The following is a 27,285-nucleotide window of genomic DNA, read 5'->3' as shown; positions in this document are numbered from 1 at the left end:
CATAGCCGCCGCCTCCAGCCCCCGTCGCGGGAGCTGTCAAGCCCGCAGCCGCTGAGCCAGCCCCGGAGCTCCCGCGACTCCTCTCCTTCCTTTGTGTGCGCGCGAGAGGAGTTGGGGCGGAGGGAGAAGGGGGAGGTCGCTCTGTCTGTCTGTCTCCCGCTGCCTTTGCCCGGGCAGCTTGAAGTGCCGCCGGGGAGGCGGGAGCCCGCGGGGAGCTGGTGGAGGGACTCGGGGCCGCCCGGGAGCCCGGGTCCCAGCCGCGCGCTGGGGAGCGCGGACCGCAGCTGGGGCTGCGCGGGAGGCCCGATTCGTCCGCTCCGGCCGCCCCTCGGTCTCCCTCCGCTCCCACCTACCCCCGACACCCGGAGAACAGCGTGCGAAGGCGCCGAGAGGGACGGAAACCACAAATAAATAGCGGCGGCAGCAGCGCGTCATCTGGCGGAGCAGGAAGTGCAGGCAGAGTCCGGAGGCTGGTGCTTTCTGCGCGTCCCCCGGACTTTGCCATGGGCTGGGGGCCGCGGAGGCTGCGAGCGGCCGGGCCAGGGCAGCGGCGGCGGCGGCCGCTCCGGGGCTGAGCGAGAAGCGTCGCGCGGGGCGCACGGCGATGGCAGCGTCCAGCAACTCCAGCCTGTCCGGCTCCTCGGTGTCCTCCGGTGAGTTTCAGCCCACCGGGAGCGGCTGCCCCGCGGGGTCTCTCGCCCCCCGCCCGCGCCCCGCACTCTGGGATGGAGAGAGCCTACCTGTGGCCGTTCTGCCCGCTCTCCCGGAGTGAGGGCAGGCGGCCGCTGTGACACTTGTTTGGCTGGCCGGCACCCTTGGGCGCCCACAGCACCTTCGCGCTTGGAGTCTGACAGCGCAGAGGTGGAGAGCGGGGGCGCCCTTGGTGTGCAGAAGTGGGGGTTTGGGGGATTTGTGGAGCCGCAGGCAAGAAGCGAGGCGAGCAGGGCGTGCTCGCACTTTCTTCCAGCGCCGCTGAACCAGGGCTGGCGGGGCGGGGAAGGTAAGGGTGCCGCTGGGCGCCCCGACCCTCTGGCTCTGCGGTGCCCACTCCACTGGATGCCCAGAGTCAAGGCAAGGGGGAGCAAAGCCTAGCTCTTCGCATACTTCATTTTCTTTGTTTGTTTCAGAAATTAGCTCCGTGGAGACGTACGCTTGGTGTATGGGCTTGAGATATGGGTAATACAGGGATTCTGTCATTCTGATTGAATTTAGGTCTGGTTCTGATTGAAGTTAGGGACCGGTGGTCAAGCCCAACCTCTGACCATTTGCCCAGTTTCAAGTGTGCAAGTGTGTGTGTGTGTGTGTGTGAGTGATTTTCCTCTGTGGCCTCTTGGAATACGTTTGGTAATTTTACTTTCCAGGCATACATTTTTTTTTTTCTTTCAAGTGTGGCTGAGCGAAGGAAGGGCTTCTTTCAGCTTTTCTGTGGTTGATCAGCGGGTCTAATTGAAGAGAAGAAATCGCTAATGAATCTGAAGGAGTACGAATCAATAGAAGCAGACGCTCTGGATTCTGAGTATGACAGGTTTCTAATCAGGATGATGCATTAGGTAGAATGCTTCTACCGCTCTGGTCATTGAAAACTTTAATGACAAACCCTAAAGGGATAGCTGACAAGACATTTACTGTAGTTTACAGTATTCAGGGGTCAAGAAGGTCTTGAAGTCCTAATGGAAATGCTCAATATATCAATATTGTATTAATTTCTATTGTGTGTCCGTTTTAAATTATTACTCCAAAAATTAAACTCTGAGAAAGAAACATTCTATTGGAGGCATTGGACAGCAAGCCAGGCATTAAGGAACACTATCTCTAGATGTGTGACTAATTAAATCATAAATGCAAGGTGATTTGACTAAGGTGCAGTTGTGACATGGAACACGGTGATTACTTGAAAATCATCTATTATCTTTTTCGGCAGGTTTTAGTTCCAGTGAAATAGCACTTCCTTTCTTGATCATTACCAACTGATGAAAAGCACAGTGTTGTTATGTGTACGAGGTAGTCAAAGTTTCTGGTAGTAGCAGCCAATGGGGCAGAACAGTCATATCTTATTAAGAGCAGCAACAAGTTGACCGCCTGTGGTTTTAATTCTGAGAACTCAGCAAATGCTACAGCTTATTTTTAGTACCCCCAAACCACTGATGCTGCTTTTCAATTCATTTTGGTTGACTAACATGGAATTTAAAATGCAGTGATGTTGGCTTATGGTTAGCATATGGTTATCCCTCTTTGAAAATGGCCCACAAGAAGATGAACTGGTGGGAGAGTGGTGATGAAGGGAAAGAAGACAAGAGAAAGGACAATAAGGCAGTATTATCATATGATTTACTGGTGTATAAATTACAGGTGCTGTGGCATCTGAATTTTTAGATCTTATGAAATATCTCCTTAAGCTAAAGGAGCCTTATTGAAAAAACCTAACTCAGCCTTAGGAAGAATACATGGGTTTGAAGCAGCACAGTATAAGCTTTAGATGATGTTAATTGCTTTGTAGATAGGATAGAGATGTGGGTGAAGGGTCTATTATATTTTTTGCCTTAGTTACCACTGTTTTAAATCCTAATGAAAACTGAGAGATAACAGGAAAGCTGAGATTCAAAAAGTGGGCAGTATGAATCAACCTAGCCCTTGGGCTTATATTGTCTAATTCATCAATTAATCAGGCACTTCATCTTGAAAAATATGAGAACCAGAATTCTGTTTTTAAGCACACTTACCATCATGTGGATCATGAATAATTCAGAAAACACAAGCAATTCACACGTGTGAGAAGTGTTGGGCAGGAAAGAATAGAGCTTGTTTGTGATGGCAGCTGGGTTCTCAGGCAAAGGTCAGAGTCTGAGAAAAGAGGGCACTTCATCAGCCTATAAATCACTGTTTTTTCCATAGTAGGTGGACCCACTATGTGCCAGGCCTCAGGTTGGCCTCAGCCTCAGCTTCAAGGAGGTTAAGTGAGGAAAATAATTTACGGATTCTTTAGAGCTTCCCTGGTGCCTCAGATGGTAGACAATCTGCCTGCTGTGGAGGAGACACAGGTTCAGTCCTTTGTCAGGAAGATTCCCCTGGAGAAGGAAATGGAAACCCACTCCAGTATTCTTGCCTGGAGAATTCCATGGACAGAGAAGCCAGGCGGGCTATGGTGCATGGAGCTGCAAAGATTCGGGCCCTACTAAGCGACTAACACACATAGCCCTCTAGCTCTGACGCTTTGTGATATTGTCCTTGAGTTTGGCTCCACCAGTGGATAAGTTGGGGTGTGTTATTTAACTCCTCCAAGCCTCAGTTTCCTCATCTAATGCTAATAATAGGGACTCTTTCACAAGAAAGTCGTGGAGATTAAATGAGGTAATGTGCATAGAGCATTTAGCACAGGGTGTGGCATTTAATGAATGCTCAGTGTGAATAGTTTGTTCCTTGGAGGAATGAAAAAATAAAAGCTTTCACTGGCTCAGACTTTAGTACAGAAGTAAGTCTAACACATATCAAATCTGCCTCTTGCATTGCGTGTTCAATTTGGTCTTGAGGTTTGAGCTCCATTAAACAAGCATTTACTAAGTTTCTTTAGGTTTCAGGCATAATCCAAAGTGTTTGGAATAGAAAGATGAATCAAGATCCTTTCCCTCGCCATCCAGCAGCAGAGATGGACAAACAACAATCTATCTTCTATTTTGAGAAAATGAGTTATGGGGAGGAGAGTACAGGGACGAGTTGCTCAGTTGTGAGGGGTCAGCAGGGGTGACTTATGACTTGGGCCTTGAAGGATGAGTGGGATGTTTTCAGAAAACAGCAGGAAAGGCATTTTTAAGGAGAGGGAAGATCTTAGGCAAAGGCCTGGAGATAGGGAAGTTCATAGCCTAATTGGCTATTCATCTGTTTTTTTTTGGTGGGTCCTCTTCTCTGGACAGTTATGCTTATAGGCCCATCAACAACCTCAATCATGGAACTGCCAGATCACTCAAGGCTGCTGCTGTGGGAGGATTTCTTTCTGTTCAGGTAGCAGTGGGTTTGATGGTACAGCTCTCCACACCTCAGGATATATTTGAGCAATTGAGCACTAAGAAGGGGACAGTTGATTCTGTGGTCTCCAGCATATGGAGAGGTGAACTCGAATAGAATACCATGGGTAAACTTCTCTTAGATGAATGGCTGTGGGAGGTTTACGTTTGGATGGATTTTTGTGTGAAGAGTAAAAATCTAACAGTTTACTCAATATTAAGCTTAACGTTATCTGATTTTCCTGTAAATGTGTTCTTACCTGCTATTGGTGGACCACATCACCTAAGCATCTCATTTATTCTACATTACCAGCTGGGACACATCAGTTGAAATAATCAGGTTAAAATTAATTTTTAAATACATTTTCTGAGAACTCTTTAGAAATTTGCTTCTGGAATATTTAATTATGTATAAAAGAAATTGCTTTGCCTTTGTTTTAGTGATAACTGCTGGTAATTAAATTTCACAATCACCTAGATTGGCAGGAAAGTTTGATTACCTTTATTATTTTAAATTGGGGGGGCGGTGCACAGAATCCCTATCCTTAAGCTTTTAATCTAGCCTGTGGTACTTGAATATTTTCTGAAATAAACGATTGTTGATTTGCAAAATACTTTTCTTAATGATCATGAGTCAGATTTGCTTTTATAATTGAAATAAGAACTTTTTGTGTATTACTTATGTGATCACCAAATGGATAATTTCACAGACTAAAGAAAAAAAAAATCAACCATAGGTATACATATGTTCCCTCCCTCTTGAACCTCCATCCCATCTCCATCCCCACCCCACCCTTCTAGATTGTTACAGAGACCCTGTATGTATACCTATGACTGATTCATGTTGATGTTTGGAAGAAACCAACAAAATTCTATAAAGTAATTATCCTTTAACTAAAAAATAAATAAATTTTAAAAAAGAAGAAGAAAAATCAACTCAAGTAAAGTAATAGATAAAGAAACTTCGAGATGCTTTTCAGTAACTGAGCAAGGTAAAAAATTAAATATTAAAGGGATTCTTGGGATAAGAAGTTACGATTTTGAGAATATAAATGGACTGGATTATAGAAATGAAATTGACAGGGACTTTTGAAATTAAAATGCAAATATTAATAGAAAAAAGTAAAACTCACTGTTATGTGCAGTCTTTGAAACTTTAATTGGGAAAAGAACATTCCTGAATGGACTGAGGGATTTATTTTTCCAGATTCTTTACAATAGTAATTTGGGCCAAGGAAATAATGCCATTTTCTGCTGTCAAACTGGTGTTGATCCTAGAAATGATAAATAGGAATTTTCATTACTTGTTACTGACGACTCACAACCAGTGGCATATACAAATCTTTCACATTCCTAGATTCAGAAGGCAAAACTGAACTGTAATCATGCTGCCAAGACTTATATATGTGTAATTAGAAACTCCATGGATCTAATACTGCAAAGTAGGATATCTTTGTTGAAACAGAGAAGTTCACATTGAAAAGTCTTCTACATCTTTAAACTTCAGAAATATTCAATTATGTGTAAGCCAAATATCTTTACCTTTGTTTTAGTGTTAATTGCTGGTGATTTAATCTCAATTACCTAGAACGGCAGGAGGATTTGATCACTTTTATTTTAAATCGTGCACAAAAAATTGCAATTTCAAAAACATTGCAAATTTGACAAAATTGCAGAGCTGAGAATTAATCCCCTGAGAGAAATCATTTACTGATGAAAGCTATTGTTTCTTGGCTGTTTTTCTGGTGACCTTTCCACACCTCATTTTAACTTTCTAGATTCTCACTGTCCTTTGTGGTACCTGAGATGAACATAGAATTTGAGAGGAAAGGTGGCTCTTCCCAGGCATAACAGCTTGTTCGCAGTGTTTGACAAGGGCCCACTGATCTGTGAACTTTTGCTAAAATGCCAGATGCCTCCCCTGCTCCCACTAATCCCATGAAGAGTTTTGAATGACCTTCTCTTTGGGGGTCAGCTTTGGGGTGATGCAAACCCCCAGTATTTTCCAAGGCCAGTCTATGCGGGGTTTCACTGGACAGTGTGTCCTTTGCACTGGCCCCTGGGGCCTGGCCAAGTGTCTGTCCTGCTGAGGGCCGTCTGCTGCCCTGCAGGGCTCCTGATTTCACACAGTGGTGAAGATAACCGGACTTGGGGACTGGAAAGCCTGTGCATGAGCAGTGTCATATTGGTATGGTTTGGGGAAGAGTTTTTGGCCAGAGGATCAAGATTGTTAGATATAGAGAAAGCGAAAGGAACCTAGTGATATTCCTAAGATTAATGGCACGCAGCTGTCACTCATCCATGATTTATCTTTTATGAATGTATTCACATTTCATGGCTCTTGAAATATGTCATTGAATTTTCAAAATGAATGGCTGCTTCCCTCCCTTCCTCCCTTCTTTGTTCTCTCTTTCTCCCTTTTTCTTTTCTCATCTGTTTTTATGTTGGTCAAATTGCTATTTAGAGATGTTTCAGAAACCCTGCCTTTGGTCTGCTTTCCTGTTAATGGTTCGCAAATCCTCCGAGCACTTTGCTGCTTCTCTTTCCACTTGCTCAGTGGGGAAAGGAGCTGCTGTGCTCTTTCTCACATGGATTCTGGTCACAGGGTCAAGATGGATGCGTCCATCTGTGATGCAGCTTCGGGGCTGTGACAGAGCTCACTCCTCATGTATCTCAAAGTTACTAACGAATGCAGAGGTTTGTTTAAAGTCTCCATGGTTAGAGGAAACCCAGGTAGGAATGTGCTGGACCCACACACAATCTGCTCTGCCAGGGCACTTGGGGTCTGAGACTGAAGATGGAATGTGTGTACCGGGGAAGAGCCATTCACCAGATGATTGTGCAAATAACCTGCCTCTTCCTTCAGTTACTCGAAGTTGAACACCTTTGTGGGGACCAGTCTTCATATATAGTCTTTACAGTGTGGCCTCATGATAGCATGGCCTTGCTTCAACAGTCAGCCATGTCACCCAGCTTCAGCCCATTCACAGAATCACCTTAGCAGTTTCAAGTGTTATTTTTAATCACCCAATGTCTGAGTTCCAACAGACATTCTCTAGAAAGGTGCTCAATTACTAACCTTGTTTAAAATGTCATCATCACCACAGATCAGAGGGGACATTGTTACATTCCTGGAATTGAGATCTATATTACTCACATACCGTGTAGGCCACCAGTCACCCCTTGCCCTGGTGGTCTGTGGAGGAGAATGCTTTGTCGAGGAAAGAGGCTGGATGCCACTGGCCTGGCAGAACTGCTAGGTCTGGAGAAACAATCTGCTCCCTTGAGCTGGAGAGAGATCCCACCTTCTGAAATGTACCTTCATTAGATGTTGTAGGAAGAGCCCTAAACGTGGAATCAGAAGATTCTGGACATTTAAACCAGGATATTTAAACCTTTAGCTGGGGCACCTACCCTCTTAACCAAGGCTCTCAAATCCTGTCAGAACTGTTAAACCCTTTACCAGGACTCTTAAACCATTAATCAAGGCTCTTGAGCCCTTTACAAAGCTCCTAAACCCTTTACATAGGCACTTTGACCAGATATTTAACCAAACCAACCAGCTAGCTATGTGGCCTTTGGTGTAGTTAGCTCCTCTGAGCCTTATATGTCTTGCTGCAAACTGCAGTTGTGACAGCCTGTTGCCTGGAGTTGAGGTGAGCGTCCCCAGAGGTGATAGAGCATCCCCTCCACAGACCTGGTCAGCATGCCTGCTTGTTAGAGGCCAAGTATCTCTCTTTCCTCTCTCCTTCTCTTAACACTCTGAGCCCCAGTTCTCTTGGCTGTAAATCAGAAATAGTGATATCTGACGAATTTATCCCACAGGGTTGTCTTTGCTGATACTGTTTGGGAAAACACTTAGTAAACTGTAAACGCAACTGACATGACTGAGTGGCTGCTATGTGTCGTTCTGTGTACATCATCTCACATATTTCTCTGAGGTAGACGTTATATCCCATTTTGTAAACCGAGAAATAGGTTCAGTGAGGGCTCAGAGCTTGCATTTGAGGTAACAGGATTGAAGCAAAGTCTGGCTTGTTTTAAAGAGTGTGCTCTTCCCTTTTGAAACATGAGAAACTGGTTTGTTTCTGTCTCTGTTCACAAAAGTTGCTGACATTAGAGTTTAACGTCATGGTTGACAGAGCAAATACAGTTATATTCTTATGCTTTATTTTGTTGTCCTCAGTAGTTATCCAGACCGTCACCTCAGTTTGACCAAAGCTCATTCTCATGAGCAATATGAACTGGGAGATGCTACCAAGTCAGTACTCTGTAGAGCGAACACCTAGAAGACTGGGCTTGTATCTGTACTCGAGAATAGTCTTGCAAGGTGAAGGGTACATTAGGTGTTCATTGTGCTATTTTTGCAACTTTTCTAAAGGTTTGGAATTTTTCTCAATGAAAAAAGGGGGGGGGCAAATAAAGGAAAAGTGCTACTTAGCATTCAGTTGGTTTTCTTCACTGACATTACAGAAGCATTGTTTTTGTGTGAGGATATAAGTGCTGTTATCATCTCGTGAAGCTCCCAGATTCTGAATCATCAGGCAGTAGAATATCTATTCCTTAGTTTATATCTTAAGTGAACATATAAAGGAGCTGAAGTTACAGATGGTGTTCAGGTAGACCACACACAATTTCTGCCTGAGAATTTTTTTTTTACCCCCTGAGCTGGATTGATTTAACATTTCATTGTAGGTTTGGACCAAAGACAGACCTTGGTTGTTTAGAAGATTCTGGCATTTGTATAAGGAAGAATCAGGGTCTAAGTAACTCCAGGAACTGCCTGCCCAGTGCCACTCGGCTAGTTGGTTGTAGAGCTGAATTGTAGTAAGGACCCATATTTCCAGAACATTCATTCTCCATCCTTCTTAGTGGCTCGTCCTAAAGAGTAGTAATATCCTTAGAGAATTTCTCGCAGACATTTTTTTATCTGACTTTGTAAGGCCATTCTATTTAATTATTTTTTTCAAAAAGGAAATCATCAAGTGCTTTGTATTTTAAATGGTCCTTAGAACTCAAGGCTGTTGTATCCACAGAGGCAGAGACTTAAGTGGTCTGGTGTCTGCTTTAACTATGTATAGCTATGCTGTCCAATATGGTAACCACTAACCACATATAGCTGTTTGAATTTTTTTAAAAAATTCAGTTCCCCAGTTGTCCTAGGCACATTTCAAGTGCTCAGTAGTACATATGGCTAGTGGCTACCATATTAGACCGTGCAGAAATGGAACGTTTTCACTGTTATATAGATAGATTCTGTTGGGGAGCAGTGTCAGTAGTTCTAAGACAGGGACCTTACTAATGTAAAATTAGTTAGCTAGGGATAGAAAATTTGATGAAATGTTCTTCCATTCTTGTGTTTGCTTCTTGTGCTGCTTGGGTTGTATTTTACTAATTTTGCAAAATTTTTAAAGTAATTTTTTCATAACTTTGAGGCAAATTGTGGAATGACAGATGGAATATGATGTTGGGGAAAGTAATTAAAATGTTTGTAAACCTTACTAGTCCTGAAGTTTGATTTAAGCTTTTTTAAAAAATGGTCTGTAGTTTCCTTAATGGCAACTCTACTTCTTTTTGAAAGAAACCCACAGTGAGTTGTAATTTGTCCTCAAAGAGGAAAAAATGCCTTTATCCAGAAGTTTGGATCTTATAATTGTGTTTCTTCACCCAAATCATAAAGAAAATAGGAAAACTGTGAATGTGTGGACTGAGGTTGCTAGTGGCCTATTTAAGATATGCTATTTAAAGGAGATTTTCTACCAACCTGACCCACAGTAAACCATTTGCCTAGAAGTAGTTTGCTTCTGCAAAAGGCCCATACAGGGCAAAGAAAACACATTGTTTTTTGTTTTTTTTTTAAACACATTGATTTTTAGAAAATAAAGTTAGCTTCTGGAATTTATTTTAACTGGGGGGAAATGTATGCAAATAAGATGCAGGAACATGACAGCTCCTACGGAAAGGAAACTGCCCTCCTTCTTGAACTTCTGTTACCATCTTCAAGTTCAACAAAAAAATGGAAAGGTGGAGGGTTATCTTTAAAATGTCAAACAACTGTCAAGAAAGAGGTGGATATTGAGATTCAGCCACTAGATTCAGAAACCATACTAGCCAGAGGCAGGTGCATGCATGGCTTATTCTTTATTGACATAACTCAGATCACAAATTTTGGGCAGTATGAATCACAGAATCACTTGGGTAATAACCTTATGTAGTTCTTTTCTCATCAGAAGCCCAGTATCTAGATTTCATCATGTCCCATCACTGCCCTCTTTACCCTCAGTCCTGGCTGAGCACTGTCTTCTTCAAGAAAAGGAAACCTAGCCCTTTCTAGTTATTTCACATAATGCCACTCTAATAATGTAAAGTAAAGTGCTTTTTCTTAAATAATTTTGCTTCTCAAGAGTAAACCTGAGTGAGATCAATTAGGGGACAGCAAGTAAGCATGAAGCAGGGAGCATGGTTTTGAGGGTAAATCTAAGGTATCTACTAGAGGGTGAGGGCTGCAACGCTACCTCTAAGGGATTGATTTCTCCACCTAGATGTGCAGTATCCAATATGGCAGCCACCTGGGCTATTTATCCCTTGAAATGTGGCTAGTCTGAGATGCTCTGCAAAGTAAAATACACATCAGAATTGAACAGTTTACAAAACAAAGCAAAGGTAAGATGTCTTATGAATAACTTTGTTATATTGATTATATTTGTTGAAACGATAACATTTTTGGATATTGGGTTAAAGAAAATTTATTTTAAAAAATTAATTCTACCTGTTTATTGAAAATGTTTCATGTAGCTGCCAGGATATTTAAAGATATTTAAAAATATACATATGTGGCTAATATTATATTTCAACCAGACAGTACTGGTCTGGACAACTTCAGTGGGAATGTTCTAGCCTTTGTCACAGAATCTACCATATAAAACCTGCTGATTGACTGATCAGAGGCTCTCACAGTTGCCATCCTGTCCACTTTCCAGGCCAGAAACATACCCTACCTCCCCTGACGTCCAGTTCAACCCTGATTCTCAACACCCTATTTTGGTTTAGTCTCAGACATTGAAAGGTGCCCTTCATTTTTCTGGGTCTGAACAGTGATTTTTTGAAATGAAATGCTATTGAGAGGGACAGGTTGAGATTTTCATCCAATTCTTGTTTATATAGGTTTTGTGCTTTATTTTTTATTTTTGGATTTTGCTTCACTATGATTCTAGACTTTACATATTTATTTGTGAGTTTTATGTGTACCCCTCTTTCCAGAGAAAGCTGTGAAGTTGAAAAGAGAAACTGAGAGAACAAGGAACACATTTTGTCTTGACCTGAAGCTTCTTGCCATGAGTATGCATGTGTGTATATATACAAACACATACATAATGATATATGTCTGTATGTGTGTGTGTGTGTGTGTGTGTATAACAGAAAGCAGAAGTAGATTGGGTTTCAAACAAAAGTTATTTTCAACCAAATATATAGATTAATATCCATGGAAATGAAAAGTCAAACCTAGCATTACCTTTAGTAATGAAACAATTCACTTGGGATTTGGCTAATGATGTGCGAATATTAATACATATAATTTGGCTGCCTAATATTGATTTAAGTTGTTCATTCAAATTCATTTTATTACAGAAAAATGAGCCATTTTGTTTGACAGTGTCCCTGCAGAAGTGAGATCATAAAACTATGTTTATTGGGTAAATAATACTCTTTTGCTGACTTTCTGATGCAAAGAGAACCTTATGATGACTCCTTCAGAAAGTTTTGTGAGCTTGTAAGGTTCTTGTTGGGGGCCTGGTTAATTCAAGCCAAGTGTCCTCTGGTTATCTCCCTTGTGATCAATATCTAGGGTTGAAGGTACTGTCAGTGACCTGGGCACAGAGGGTTTTGTTTACATGTGATGTTCATATGCCTGAGGGTTGAACTTTGTCCATGCGAGAGCCCTATGTTTGTTTTAAGCAAACTAACCCACATGCTTTTTTTAAAAAAAAAAAAAAAGATCAAGAGTGTGTTCTTCTTTGGGGGGAAAAGCAGTTGACAGGGGCTTTGTCAACTCTTTTGAAATAATATCAGATTCAGATTAGGAGCATAACCACAACAAATCCTTGGGAATTATGAGCGGAAGACATGATTTGGAACTAGACAATGTAATTTGTCATAAGAACATGATAATTGCCATAATACTTATTTGGTTCTGTATTCTAACCCCAGAAATAACAGTAAGGGGTATTTTGTAAAAATGTACAGCAGTCTTTCAGGGAAGAAATGCCCTGGAGCTATCCTATTTTTCATAAATAGCTGAGTGTAAATCTGTCATTTAGGAATTCATGTAAACATGTTCCTGAGAGCATATGTAGTTTTAGCTTGTGCCTCTTCTTATAGTAATGAGTTCCACCCATTTTCTGTTCCCAGAGTGGACTTGTATTTCTTTTTATTGCTTTAAATGTAACTCTCTGAGACTTATTTCTAATATCTATTCTTGACTTCGTAAATAAATGTGGGTTCATGTAAATCCTGAACTTCAAGGGTGCTGTGTCCTATATCATGTGCCGTGAAGGTGAAGATTGAGCCCAAACACTAGCACCGATGGCCAAACAATAGCACCAATTAGTGCTAACTTGAGTTTCCACTTTCTCATCCATAAAATGGGCTAATAATACTTGTTGTAGAATCAAATGGGAACATGCCTGTGAAAGAAACTTAAAAACTAAAAATTTGTGAACAAAACATAAAAATCTCTGGTCTCTTGAAGTTCCCATTCTAATAGATTCTCCATTGATTGCTTTCCTGTGTGATAAGTGATCACCCAGAATTCACCATCATCTAATATAACTGGAAAAATCTCTTCTAAATATATTATCTTGCTCTCTTCAAAAGGCAGTGTAATCCCACAAGTTTAGAATTTCTCCACTCAGGTCAGACTCCACTGTGCATCCCATATTCCCATAGACATTTTAAATTAGCCCGGACAAATCTCTTATTCAAAGGCATGCCACTGTTTATACTTTCCAGTCCAGAGGAGTGGCTCAGATAAAATTTGATGTAATAATCAGTATATGCAAATGAATATCTGTAACAGACATGCAAGTTACAAAGCACAACAACGGTAACTCTCATTAAAAAAAAAAACAACAAAAAACTACCACTCAACTTTAGGAACATTTTATTCCCTGCATCCTCCTGGTGCTCTTCTCCCTTCCCTCCTCTGTCTTCTTTCATTCCCTCCCTCCAAAGTAACCACTACTTTGAATTTCCTGCTTTTTATTCCCTTCATTTTCTTCCTTTAAATTGTCTTACTCCATATCACTAAAATACATGCTCCATGATGGCAGATTTTTTTGTCTGTTCTGTTCAATCTATCCCCAGTGTCTAGAACAGTGTCTGGCATGCAGTAGGCTGAGCGACTGAGTACACACACATACACTTAGGCACTCGATAAGTAGTTATTGAGTAAATGAATATGTCAGTGTCCCAAGTCTATCAAAGGGATGCTGCTATAGTCCCTCCTTTATCTCTTGTATGTAAATCAGCTCTGTAAGTGATATAAATTTCATCATAGTTTCACATTAGCTGCATGCCTTTAATGATTTTTAGAAAATTAGTATTTTTTAAAGTGTTAATATATTTTCATTTAGTTGCAATAGGAGATGTCTAGCAAAATTACATGGACTTTTCTGAACCAGGACTTCTTTTTAAACTTGATTTGTATTTCACAAGCACTTTTCAGGACTGAATAGTGAACATTCAAGGAACATAAGTAGTGAAGCTTGAGTTCAGCAGGGAGAGCTACAAAGAAATTTTTTTAAAGAATGAAATATACATGTTACAACAAAAGTGAACCGTGATAATATTATACTAAGTGAAAGAATCGAGCTACAAAAGACCACATATTGGGCTTGCCTGGCAGCTCAGCAGTAAAGACTCTGCCTGCCAATATAGGAGACATAGGCTAGATCCCTGATCTGGGAAGATCCCACATGCTGAGGAGCAGCTAAGCTAAGCCCCTGCACCACAACTATTGAGCCTGTGCTCCAGAGCCTGGGAGCTGCAAGTTACTGAGCCCACGTGCCGTAACCATTGAAGCCTGCACCCTAGAGTCTATACTCCTTAAAAAGAGAAGCCAACACACAGTGAGAGGCCTGCACACTGCAGCTAGAGAGTAGCCCCCACCCACTGCAGCTAGAGAGTAGCTCCTGCTCACCACAACTAGAGAAGAGTCTGCACCAGCAGTGACAACCCAGCACAGCCAAAATTAAATAAATTAAAAAATTGTTTTAATCGTGTGTATCATATGATTCCACTTATGTGAAATCTCCAGAATAGGCAAATCATAGAGACAGAAAGTCGATTCATTATTTCCTTTGGCTGGGCATGGGGATTGGAGGAGAACCAGAGCGACTGCTGATGGGTATGGGTTTCTTTGCGGGGTAATGAAGTTGTTCTAAAATTGATTGTGATAATGGTTGCACCTGTGTGTGATTGCACGAAAAGTCACTAAATTGTACACTTTTAAAGAGGTGGATTATAGGGTAAATGAATTATATCTCAATAAACCCATCATTTTGAAAAGGCCAGAAAATGAATAGAGTAGGCAAGATAGGGTGTAAAGACCATAAAAAACTTAAATATCGAGTCACTCCCAGATAGGATAGGAAACGTTCACTCCCTATTTACTGATATCTTCAACAACACACGGAGATAGCCCTCCTCTTCCCATTTTCATTTGCACACTCATCTTTTTCTGCTGCCAGTCTTCGATCTGAGAAAGTTCTACAGAATTGTGTTCTCTGTGGCTGGTTCGCAGGGTCAGCTCTGCCTGCTCCAGAGATGCCTTCTTCCTCTGTGCCCCCTGGAGACCATGGTGTCCTTTCTCCTCTGGCTGAAAAATGAGGAACAGCAGCAGGTCTCTGCTGATGGTGGACAAAGCAATTAATGCATTTCTCATGACTAGTTAATTGGATTTTTATGCAGCTTTTCAAGCGCAGGGCACAACTCTTATGCCCTCCAATTGAAACGCGGGTCGTCGGGGAACCAAGTTTCCCACATTCCCTCTGTGAGGGGGTGCTGCTGAGTGTACCAGTGCGGTGGAGCTGCTGTTCCTCTCTCCCATGCCGCATCAGATGATGCCTGTGCCAGTGTTTCCAAGGGTGTCACCTGTTGGCCCTTTTTTGTTTCTAATCAAAGAGCTGACACCCTTTGATCATGTCAGATCACAGTACTGTAAATACTGTGTTAGGAAGACTGAAATATTACACAGGTTCAGCTGTCTCAGATTGTCTCACAGTGCTTACTTCCACACTGAACAAGTAAAAAAACGCCTTCAATCCGATCTGCTCTAAAATATGAGTATTACGAATATGAAATTTTCTAGAACCACATGTAGTTCAATACAGTGAATCCAATCAGTGAGCATTTTAAAAAGTCCTGCTGGGTTTGAGTGCCAGGTTGTTGTAGAAATCCTCCTTTTCACCCAAGTTTAGAGACTCCTAGAGCAAGATAGACTTCCCATCAGTTAGAGGAAGATCTGGTGGGGAGCTTGTGGGGATAGAGACTGGTGTCTTTGGGGAGAGGAGCCCCTGGGTGGCCACTTTGATTGGCAGGCTTCACTCTCCAAAGGCATGTATGAGTGTATAGGACAACTGGTTCTCCTTCGTGGCCTGTCCTCTTTCTTCTCCCCAAGGGACAGCTCAGGTGGGTCCCCACACGAAATTCAAATAAATACCCATTCATGAGAGTGCAGAGGCAAAGCAAATCCCAAAACTAAGTCTTCCTTACTTCTTTCTTTTAAGGTCTTTTGCAGTATTTTCTTGGCACCCAGAGGAGGAAGTGGGTGTGGGCTATAGTGGATTTGTTATTCTGTGTCCTCCCCTCAGGGAAATTTGGCTGCCCTGGGTACCCTGCAACAATGTGGGCAACATATGTGCCTTGCACTGGCCTCTGCAGCTGCCTTCATCTCTCACCCCAGGTGTGCGTTTATACCTTGGTCCTCCAACTTGCTAATATCACCGGCCAAGCTTTCTCTAACAAAAGACACACTGTCCCTGGGACATGCCATGCATGTGACCTTTCTCATGCTGACACCAACATGCCTAATGCATTCACACCTCCTCACTTCCTGACTAGACCATTCCAGGGTACGAGTATTGCATGGACTAGGATGCTTCTGCAGAAAACCTCCAAAGAAGTGGGAGGTAGGGGTAGTATACACTGTAACATCTGACTGAGTCTGCCTCTCTGCAGTTCTGTGGGCTCTCCCTCTAGGTGGATGGGCTTTGTCCTCAGCCTCACTCTCCTTTCGGTGTCAGGATGACAGCAACAGTCCCTGGCATCACATTTAGAAAGAGAAAAAGGGTACTCTCTTCCTACTGGCTTGATGGAAAGTGAAAACACCTGTCTCAGAAGCATCCCTCCCAACAGCAGACTTTCCCTTGTCTCATTGGTCACAGTTGTGTCACATGCTCTCATATGAGCCAATCACTTGCAAGAACAGGATTTCATGGTGCACTCAGTCCAGTCATGACCCCTACTGGAACAGCCTCTCCTGAAAAAGTGAGGACACCTGGACGGAACAGGGTTTTGTGAAGGAGGCTGGAGGAACCCAGAGTGTCTGACATAGGTATGTCATGAATGTCCTCAGCCCTTGAAATCTCCAAAGCCGCCCAGAAATACTGAGGGTCCTAAGAAACCTGGCCTTTCCCAGGCAAAGGACTTAATTATAGTCTAGTTGAGAACCCAGTTAGTGAATCTATCCATTCTATAATAATATTCCTCCCCTGAAAAAATATATATCTACTTCCCTTCCAAGTTAAGGTGGCTGACAGCTTGTACTGATGCATTGTTTTCACTTGTTAGTGTTTTCTGATTTGAAACATTTTGTGGTTCTGAGCCATTCATTCAAAAATAATGTATAGATTCTTCAGCTCTAATGAAGAGTAGGGCAGTGAGGGTGGAAGGTTTTGAATCTTAACCGACTTTAACACCTCTGAGTCTAGTGTAAATTGGAATTGTTATATTGGAAATTAAGGGAATAATAGTAGATGATTCAACCACTCCTGGTTGCTATGGTGAGGAATTTTTAAAGCTTTGATTTGTGAGAAATAGTGATCATTAATAGCTCTTTGTTTTAAAAACAGACAGCCCTGCAAATGGTAAAGGCTTGAGTGGAATAAATGACTGGCACCTAATTGGAGAAAGAATTTCAGGTCATTTCCAAAGAAATGAAAACAGGCAGGAGCTTTTGGAGAGCAGATTCTTATATTTCATTTTTATGGCAGGCCAGAGTGTGCAAAAATTATTGGACAAGGAGTCATGTGACTGCCATCTATGCTAGTTTTGTCTTGGCTTTTACTTTGCATATGGCCTGAGGACAATTACATTATCATTTTGTAACTTTTTGATCCTCATCTGTTGAATTATTAGGTCAGACCAGATCATCTCTGAAGCTCTTGAAAATTTTATGATTTTGTGACTCTGCTGATTTCCTCTTGCCAATTTTCAGTGCTTTGGTGGTGTGCCCAAACAGCCCTCCTTCCTCCCACACATACTTCACATAGCAGTTATCACTGGCCTCGTTTGCTCCTGGCACCCAGTCTGTAAGATAGGAAGAACTACTGGGTGCCTGTCCTGCACTCAATTTTCAGTCCTCACTCCAAGTAAGCCCAGAGACATCTCAAGTGTGCTATAGGGAAGTACTATACAAACCTTTGGGAATTTCTTACATCTAGAAATACATTCTGCATCATAGCGCAGCACAGACAGACACCATGCTAAATATACATAATTTAGTTTATACTTATCAAGCATTTGCTGTGTTCTCAGTGTTAGAAATATTATAGTAGTGAACAAAAGAGACAAAAATTCTGGTGCTTATGTAGTTTCTGAATATGGAGAAATAGTAAACCAAAGAAATTATATGTAGTCTGCATATCTACAAAATAAATGCATCATTATTACATATAATTTATAATTTACATAATATATTGGAAGGTGATAAGTTCTATGCAGAAAAATAAAGCAGAAAGGGAGATAGGAAATATTGGGAGTTGAGGGGGGCTCTGATTATTAAATTGTATGATCAAGAAAGGCCTTACTGAGAAGATGACATTGATGGTGAGGAAGCCAGCATGTAGATATCTGGAGGAAGAGCATTCCAGACAGAGGGACCAGCAGTTACAGACACCCGCCTGGGAGTGTGTGCCTGGTATGTTCCAGGAACAGGAGTAATGTCTTGGATCTGGGGTAATAAGGGGTAAATAGGACTGAGCAGAAGGGGTGGGAGTGGGGAAGATCATGGTGGGCTGTGTAGACCATTGTAGGGACTTTGGCTTTTACGCTGAGGTTAATCATCCCTTGATAATCTATAGGGTTCCAGAAGAGTAACAGAGGACTCTGGCGGGCTACAGTCAGTCCATGGGATCGCAAAGAGTCGGATACAACTGAACACACACACACACACACACACACAAGAGTGACATGATCTGACTTGGGTTTTAACCAAGAGCCATCCTGAGTGTTATACTGAGAGTAGGCTAAACATGAACTCTTCGTGTAGGTGTAAGCTGTGCTTTCCCCTTCATGTGTGACATGCTCCATTTTCTTTTCTATTGCATTTTAATTCATCTAAAAACTGATCAGTGCCCACAAATTGATTTTACTATAAGGTGGCAATGGGTAGTTTGAAAAACAGATTACAAATTCGGTTAGAACCCCAAAGAACTGAGCTTCCTTGCTCAAGGCATGGTTGTGGTATACATGGGACCTTGTAATCATACTCAATAATAGCTTTCAAGGAACTTTTGTTCATTTTTTAACTTACATCGAATGTATGCATGCTAAGTTGCTTGTCCAGTTCTTTGTGACCATATGGATTATAGCCCTCGAGGCCCCTCTGCCCATGGGATTCTTCAGGTAAGAATCCTGGAGTGGGTTGCCATACCTTCCTCTGAGGATCTTCCCTATCCAAGGATTGAACCAGCATCTCTTACATCTCCTGTATTGGCTGCTGGGTTCATTACCACTAGCACCACCTGGGAAGCTGAACTGAATAGCACTGTTTTATTAAATGCTGATTTAAAAGTTTCACTTTTCCTACATATGTAGCAGGCTTTATTACCAATTTAGATTTTAAATAACTTTTTTGTTGTTGAAGCATAGTTGATTTACAATATTGTATCAGTTTCAGATGTACAGCATAGTGATTCAGTTTTTTTCTGATTATATTATAGATCATTACAAGCTATTGAATATAGTTTCCTGTGCTATATGGTAAATCCTTGTTGCTTATCTATTTTTTGTATAGAGGTATGTATCTGTTAATCTCATGCTCCTAATTTGCCCCTCCCCCACTCCCTCTCTCCTTTGAAAATGACTTTTTCTATAGATTATTTTAAATATACTTAAAGAGAAAACTATAGTGAATCAACTTCAATAATTATAAACTCATGACCAGGTGTCATCTAAACTCAACTTCCAAAGTTTGAATTACTTTGAAGCAGATCTCAGGCCTGGTATTATTTCATCTGTAAATATTTTAGTTGTTATCTTAAAAGATAAAAACTCTTTACAAAAATATGCCGCATTAGTATTCACATGCAAGTATATGAATGTGCACATGTACACCAGCAATAATTCGCCCTGTTTAGTCTGATCAGCAGTGTCTCTTCATCCATCTAAAGAGGGAAATGCATGTAACTTTCATGAAATGAAGCTGTGGTCATACTTTCTTGATGCTGAAGATGGTGTTTCTGGACACTGCCGAGCCCCTGTTGAAGAAACACTTTCTTACTGTCAAAAATGAATCACTTCAATCCTGTTCCCCTTTTATACTTTCATTTCTTCTTAAGTGCGGCCTCCTTTTCTGTGACTTTTGGCTAGTCAATGGTAAGAGCCTAGAGAGGCGGTCTTGGGTCTTATGACCCTTGTACCACCGAATGACTTGACATGGTTTCCCACACACAGCAGCCATCACACTTCTGTTAATGTTTTTACTTCCTGTTCTAAATTCAGAATTGTGGGAAGCCTCCCTTGACCCTTTGACCCATCACTCTGTGGGCCAAATGTTTCAACATCATAAAAATCTTACTTGTCTATACAGATGGCTAATAAACACATGAAAAGATGCTCAACATGACTCATTATTAGAGAAATGCAAACCAAAACTACAATGAGGTATCACCTCATACCAGTCAGAATGACCATCATCCCCCAAAAATTTACAAATAATAAATGCTGGAGAGGATATGGAGAAAAGGGAACCCTCTTGCACTGCTGGTGGAAATGTAAATTGATACAGCCACTATGGAGAGCAGTATGGAGATTCCTTAAAAAACTAGGACTAGAACTACCACATGACCCAATCATATGGGAAGTAGTAGTAATCTCAATACTGGGCATATAGCCTGAGAAAACCATAACTGAAAGAGACACATGTACCCCAGTGTTCGTTGCACACTGTTTACAATAGCTAGGACTTGGAAGCAGCACACCTAGATAGATGGCCATCAACAAATGAATGGATAAAGAAGTTGGCTATTAATACATGTAAACAATGGAATATTACTAAGCCATATAATATTCAGTTCAGAGTGACTGAACTAAACTGAACTGAAGCCATATAAAGAACCCATTTGAATTAGTCCTGATGCAGTGGATGAATCTGGAGCCTGTTATAGAGAGTGAAATAAGTCAGAAAGAGAAAAACAAATACTGTATATTAAGGCGATGGTACTAATGAACCTATTTGCAGGGCATCCGTGGAGGTGCAGACGTAGAGAACAGACCTGTGGACACAGTGGGGAAAGGAGAGGGTGGGATGAATCGAGAGTAGCCTGGAAACATATACATTACCATATGGAAACTAGCTAGCCAGTGGGACATTTGCTGTATGATGCAGGAAGCTCAAACCAGTGCTCTGTGACAACCGAGAGGGGTGGGATGGGGTGGGAGGTGGGAGGGAGGTTCAGGAAAGGGGAGGGAAACGTGTGTACACCTATGGCTGACTCATGCTGATGTATGACAGAGACCACCAAAACACTGTGAAGCAATTATCCTCCTATTAAAAATAAATAAATTTTTAAAAAAATCCTTCTACCGGGTGGGGAGCTTTCTGTATCAGCATTGACTCTGGCAGGAGCCTTGAAGTTGACCTCTATTCTTTCAGAGCCCTTTTTGTCCCTTCTGTTCCTTGATCTCCTTATCCTCAACAGGGTGTGATGTTTATTTTCCTCTGGTAGCTCCCCTAATCCCCACTAATTCATTGATTAATTTGATATGGGTTACATTACTGGAAACTTGTTCATTTCTGAATGTATATAATAGTAATTTCAGATAAGGGTAAGTAAATATTTGTATGTTTGAGTATATGGTGTGTACTAATCCAGTGCTGAGTATCCCTTATTTACCTAATTAATTACCCAAATTTTATATCTATAAAATTGGCAAGGGACGTGACCATACTCCAAGCCTTATTCTTTTCATCCTTGCTTTCTCCAACCTTTCTGCTTCTCTTTTTCATAAAAACTGAGTGCATACTTGTGCCAAGCCCCATGTGTGGCTTTGGCAACACAAAGAGATGGAAAGCAGCCTCTATGTAAGTTCTTGTTCAGAGTCGGTCCCCAGTGGATTGTCATGCCATAAAGGCAGGGACCCTCAGGTCACCAGCTACTAGTACAGGGCCATCCTCTGTTGGCTTCTTAAGGACAGTTTTGCATGAATGGCTGAATGACTGGAAATATGCACCTCATCACAGAGGAGTTTACAGCCCAAGATTTGGTCAGGAATGTGAACTTGCTGCATCTTGGTAGAATTTATAAGGTCATTATCTGTTATATTTGCAGTTACAGTGAAACTCTTCCCTTAAATTGCTATCCCTCCTGGCCACAGTCTTCTGAGTTTTAAAAACTACCCTCTTAAAGATTCCAGAAGTTTGACATGGTGATTCTTACACTCAGTGGCAGGGGTGTGGCCTCTGGAACGACAAACAAGAAGAAACGGGGAGGGCTCCACTTTCTTCACTGGCTACCTCTGCTGCCGGTGTAGTTCTAGGAAGTTCTAGCTAGATGAGACTTCTCATCTTCCCTGGGTCTGCAAATCTCATAGTCTTGGGAGGCCTCCCGGATGTCCTGATTATGGGTCTCGTTTAGCCTGAAGGCAGGCCGGTAGTTATAACTCCTTACCACAAGGAAAGCATTTTTAAAACTAGCACACAAATCTGGTTTTTTCTTCTGAGTTACAATTTTATGTTTATGCTCTGCCAGGAGACATTTACTACTGGTTAAAGAGGAATTAAAAATACTTGTTGCTGTTTTTCCAGGGCAAGGATTTACTGTGGTAGAAAGCAAGTCTTGTATGTGTATGTATTTGTGTGTGTGTGTGTGTGTGTGTGTGTGAGAGAGAGAGAGAGAGAGAGAAGATGCATTTATAAGTGTAGCAGAGTGTGTCTGTGAGTTGCTGTATGTGTGCACATGTTTGTGTCTTTGTCTGTTTGGGTTTATATTTGTGTGTCAGTGTATGTCTTTGTGGGATGTGGGGTGTACATGTATGTCTTTGCATCGTAAGGCAGATTCAGCACTCAGGGGAAAGAAAACTTTCAGAGGACCACAACCCATGGGATAAGTTTTCAGCTATTGCCTTTTTTTCTGGTTTTAAATTATTTGTTCCTCCTCTTGAAGTGACTGATTCAGAATATGAAAAAGTTCTTTCAGAGAATGGAAATGATATCATTTAACATTTTCATGGTTATATATAATTAATCTTATTGTGCAAACCAATTATTTTTAATCCCCAGGTGGAGCTTGTAACTCAGTCTAAGTAATTCTCCAGGTATAATGAATGACAAGCCATAGAGGCAAATGTCAGAGAAGCCGCTATTTTGGGGTACTGGATCCTTTTTTATTTTAAATAGACATTTTAGTTGCTGAGAGAGTCCTTGTAGATTCCCTTCAAAATTAAAAAAGCAAGAGGAAGAGGAAATTACAATTAACAGCCTTAAAATTCCAATTAATCCCTCAAATAGTGATTAATTTCCAGAGACATGGATATGCTGCAGTATATCTGAGAGAAAGGAAAAGACAATTAGGATTGGGGAAATTGGTAGAGGACACTTGGGTAGGTGGAAATCCCACCAGGATTGAAGATTGCACTAGGACTGAGATAATTGACAAGGTTGGATGCCTGCCAAAAACTATCTAGCGTTGACTCTTCTTAATGGGACAAATGTGCCCATTTGGAATCTCACAAACCATGTTTTCTAAAACAGTCTATTGTCTCTTTAGGGAAAACTTCAAATAAGATCTGTTATCAAATTAGAGTGCTTCCTATGTCACCTTTTAGCTAGTTCATCATTTGGCTGAAATGTTGGTCCCCTGCCCTTCATTGTGTTCACTGTATTCTTGGGGCTCCCCTCTCCCTAACAATCAGCATCTCAGTGAGTTACTTCAAATCTGTGTTGGTTTAAGATAGTGGATGTTTTACATGTCTGAGATCACTGCTGTGGCCTGGAAATCACAAAACCAACTGATGCTTCAACTTTTTCCTCTAAAAGGTAAAATAACACCATTGCAATTTTGGGGTGCACATTATTGAGGACAGGATAAATTGGAACAGAGAGAAAATGAGCATGTTCTCATAGAGCTGGCTATACTTATGGAAAGAATACTTACTTTAGCATACAACTGCTAACTAAGTTCAAGTGGATTCAGTTTTAAGTCAATTGGAATTTATTTGTATGTATTAATACCTGAAATTTTAATTACGTGGTAATGAATATGGTGTTACATTTTCAAGGTAGCATAGCTTTGATCTGTTCCTTTTTTCCAGTCTACTAACGGTTCTTATTAGAGGGAAAAACTCTCTAGAGAGTGAGGAATAAAAATCAGAGTCCCTTAAACTTTTAAGTACATGCAGCACTTTACAGAAATAATGTTAAGTGAAGTAACCATTTGTGGTCAGCTGAAAAACGTAACTTTCAGAGGGATTTGACCAACTATACTGACCTAGAAAACTAAATAAGCAGTTTGGAAAATCTGGTTTGTATGTATAATTATTTTTATATTATCTTGAGCTGTGCCTTGCAAAGAACAGACCACAGTAGTTATCTGACCTATTGCTCTACCCTTGTCTTTTTTTCAACACAGTAATTATGTAAGACTCAGCATGTTTTTCACTAACTATATGCATGAGGGACATTCCTCAACTTCAGCAGCCCTCTATCCCAAGGTGGCTCAAGTGCTCTGTAATCTCTCAGTTTGAATGGAAAAGATACCTTAAATTGGGATCCGCAGTAACTTTTATAGACCCGGATGGCCGTTAGGAAAATAAAAGCATTTGGCACTTTTATTAGCTAAAAACTCCTTGAAAGTTGTGATGTCTCGGCTATTTTTAATTAAAATAGAAAATTAATCTTCAATATCAAAGGGTCCCAACAATGCCTGTCATTTGAATATAAATATTTAGTTGGGATATAGGTTACAGGATGTCTTTAAGGCCCTAAGGTCCTTTGGGTTTACTGTTTTTAATTCTGGTTCTTTCTTTAGTTGCTTGGAGCACAGAAAAATGATTTCCTTTAGATTGTATGCATGCTTCTAAGGATATCTGAATAAAAGATACATTTCTGATAATTTGCCATCTCAGCTTTATCTCTTGGGTAGCAGGCTGGAATGCAATAACTTAACCTGAATGTGAATGAACACAAGAAGGTATGTGTTTCTTCCTGGATTTGAAGGAATTGGCATTAAAGCAGTTTAATCAGGGTACCTTGAATGGCTTATCATCTTGATTAGCTAGAGTTGCAATTAGAAGATGTTGAACTTTCATTTAAAACATGAAAGTGACTGGTGGAGTTCAGCTATTAATAAAACTAGGCTTAGCCTCTAGTTTTAACCCTCTAGTATCTGTGCTTTATAGTAAGTTCTTGCTGATTATCTATTTTATATATACTAGTGTGTATATATTAATGCCAGTCTCCTCATTTATCCCTGTCATCTGCCCCCTTTCCCCTTTGGTAACCATAAGTTTGTTTTCTAAGTCTGTGAGTCTGTTTCTGGTTTGTAAATGAGTTCATTTGTATTATTTTTTTAGGTTTTTCATGTAAGTTATATGATATTTGTCTTTGACTGATAGTCTGATAATCTCTAGGTCCATCTGTATTGCTGCAAAAGCCATTCTTTTTTTGGCTGAGTAATATTGCGCTGTATATATGCATCACATCTTCTTTATTCACCCTTCTGCTGATGGCCATTTAGGTTACTTCCGTGTCTTGGTTGTTGTGAACAGTGCTGCAGTGAACATTGAGGGTGCATTTATCTTTTTGAATTAGAATTTTCTCCAGATATATGCCAAGTAGTGGGGTTGCTGGATCATATGGTAGTTCTATTTTTAGTTTTTTAAGAAACCTCCACACTGTTCTTCATAGTAATTGCACCAATTTACATTTCCACCAGCAGTGTAGGAGGGTTTTCTTTTCTCCATACCCTCTCCAGCTTTTATTGTTTATAGATTTTTTGATAATGGCCCTTCTGACTGGTGTGAGGTGACACTTTGTTGTAGCTTTGATTTGCATTACTCTAATATGCCAGCAAATTTGGAAAACTCAGCAGTGGCCACAGGACTGGAAAAGGTCAGTTTTCATTCCAATCCCTAAGAAAGGCAATCCCAAAGAATGCTCAAACTACCGCACAATTGCACTCATCTCACATGCTAGCAAAGTAATGCTCAAAATTCTCCAGGCCAGGCTTCAACAGTGTGTGAACTGTGAACTTCCTGATGTTCAAGCTGGATTAGAAAAGGCAGAGGAACCAGAGATCAAATTGTCAACATCCGCTGAATCATCGAAAAAGCAAGAGAGTTCCAGAAAAATGACTACTTCTGCTTTATTGACTATGCCAAAACCTTTGACTGTGTGGATCATACTAAACTGTGGAAAATTCTGAAAGAGATGGAAATACCAGACACCTGACCTGCCTCCTGAGAACTCTGCATGCAGGTCAAGAAGCAACAGTTAGAACTGGACATGGAACAATAGACTGGTTCCAAATATAGCCTTAACGTATATACGTTAAGGCTATATTTTGTCACCCTGCTTATTTAACTTATATGCAGAGTACATCATGAGAAACACTGGGCTGGATGAAGCACAAGCTGGAATCAAGATTGCCAGGAGAAATATCAATAACCTCAGATATGCAGATCTTGCCACACTTGTGGCAGAAAGTGAAGAACTAAAGAGTCTCTTGATGAAAGTGAAAGAGGAAAGTGAAAAGGTTGGCTTAAAACTCAACATTCAGAAAACTAACATCATGGCCTCTGGTCCCATCACTTCATGGCAAATAGATGGGGAAACAATGGAAACAGTTACAGACTCTTTTTGGGTTCCAAAATCACTGCAGATGGTGACTACAACCATGACATTAATAGATGCTTGCTCCTTGGAAGAAAAGTTATGACCAACCTAGACAGCATATTAAAAAGCAGAGACATTACTTTGCCAACAAAGCTTCATCTAGTCAAAGCTATGGTTTTTCCAGTGGTCATGTATGGATGTGAGAGTTGGACTATAAAGAAAGCTGAGTGCTGAAGAACTGTTGCTTTTGAACTGTGGTGTTGGAGAAGACTCTTCAGAGTCCCTTGGACTGCAAGGAGATCCAACCAGTCCATCCTAAAGGAGATCAATCCTGAGTATTCTTGGAAGGACTGAAGCTGGCGCTGAAACTCCGATACTTTGGCCACCTGATGTGAAGAACTGACTCATTTGAAAAGACCCTGATGCTGGGAAAGATTGAACGCAGGAGGCAGAAGGGGATCACAGAGGATGAAATGGTTGGATGGCATCACCGACTCAGTGGACATGAGTTTGAGTAGGTTCCGGGAGTTGGTGATGGACAGGGAAGCCTGGCGTGCTGCAGTCCACGGGGTTGCAACACAACTGAGTCACTGAACTGAACTGAATAAGTAGCAATGTTTAACATCTTTTCATATGCTTTTTGGCCATCTGCAAGACTTTGGAAAAATGTCTATTTAGATTTTCTGCCCACTTTTTGATTGGGTTATCTGTTTTTTGACGTAGAGCTACATGAGCTGTTTGTATATTTTGGAGATTAATCCCTTGTTGGTTTCTTTGTTTGCAAATATTTTCCATCAGTTTAGTCTTGCCTTTTCCTAGAGCCTTCTCATATCACCCAGGTAGATATAGTCAATCTACTCAGGCCTTCCAGTGAAACACTGATTTGTTATTATTGCCATTCTCCAAGTTAACCACTATTCTGACTTTCTTAACATAGATTAGTTTTGTTTGTTT

The 27,285-nt window shown here is 41.0% G+C and overlaps 1 protein-coding gene across 1 annotated transcript in view; it reads left to right on the top strand.

Annotated features, from left to right (window-relative positions):
* Nucleotides 1-266: 266 nt before the first annotated feature.
* The window catches only part of CHN2 (chimerin 2), a 325,755-nt gene continuing 298,736 nt past the window's right edge, over nt 267-27,285 (top strand). Inside the window, exon 1 of the mRNA XM_061165454.1 lies at nt 267-653. Coding sequence (XP_061021437.1) covers nt 605-653 — 49 coding nt within the window. The 5' untranslated portion in view covers nt 267-604. The remainder of the gene's footprint in view (nt 654-27,285) is intronic.

This window comes from Dama dama, chromosome 18 (assembly GCF_033118175.1).
Source record: "Dama dama isolate Ldn47 chromosome 18, ASM3311817v1, whole genome shotgun sequence".
Classification (NCBI taxonomy): domain Eukaryota; kingdom Metazoa; phylum Chordata; class Mammalia; order Artiodactyla; family Cervidae; genus Dama; species Dama dama.
The sequence above is the reverse complement of the archived record's forward strand: the minus strand, read 5'-3'. Positions and strand labels throughout refer to the sequence as shown.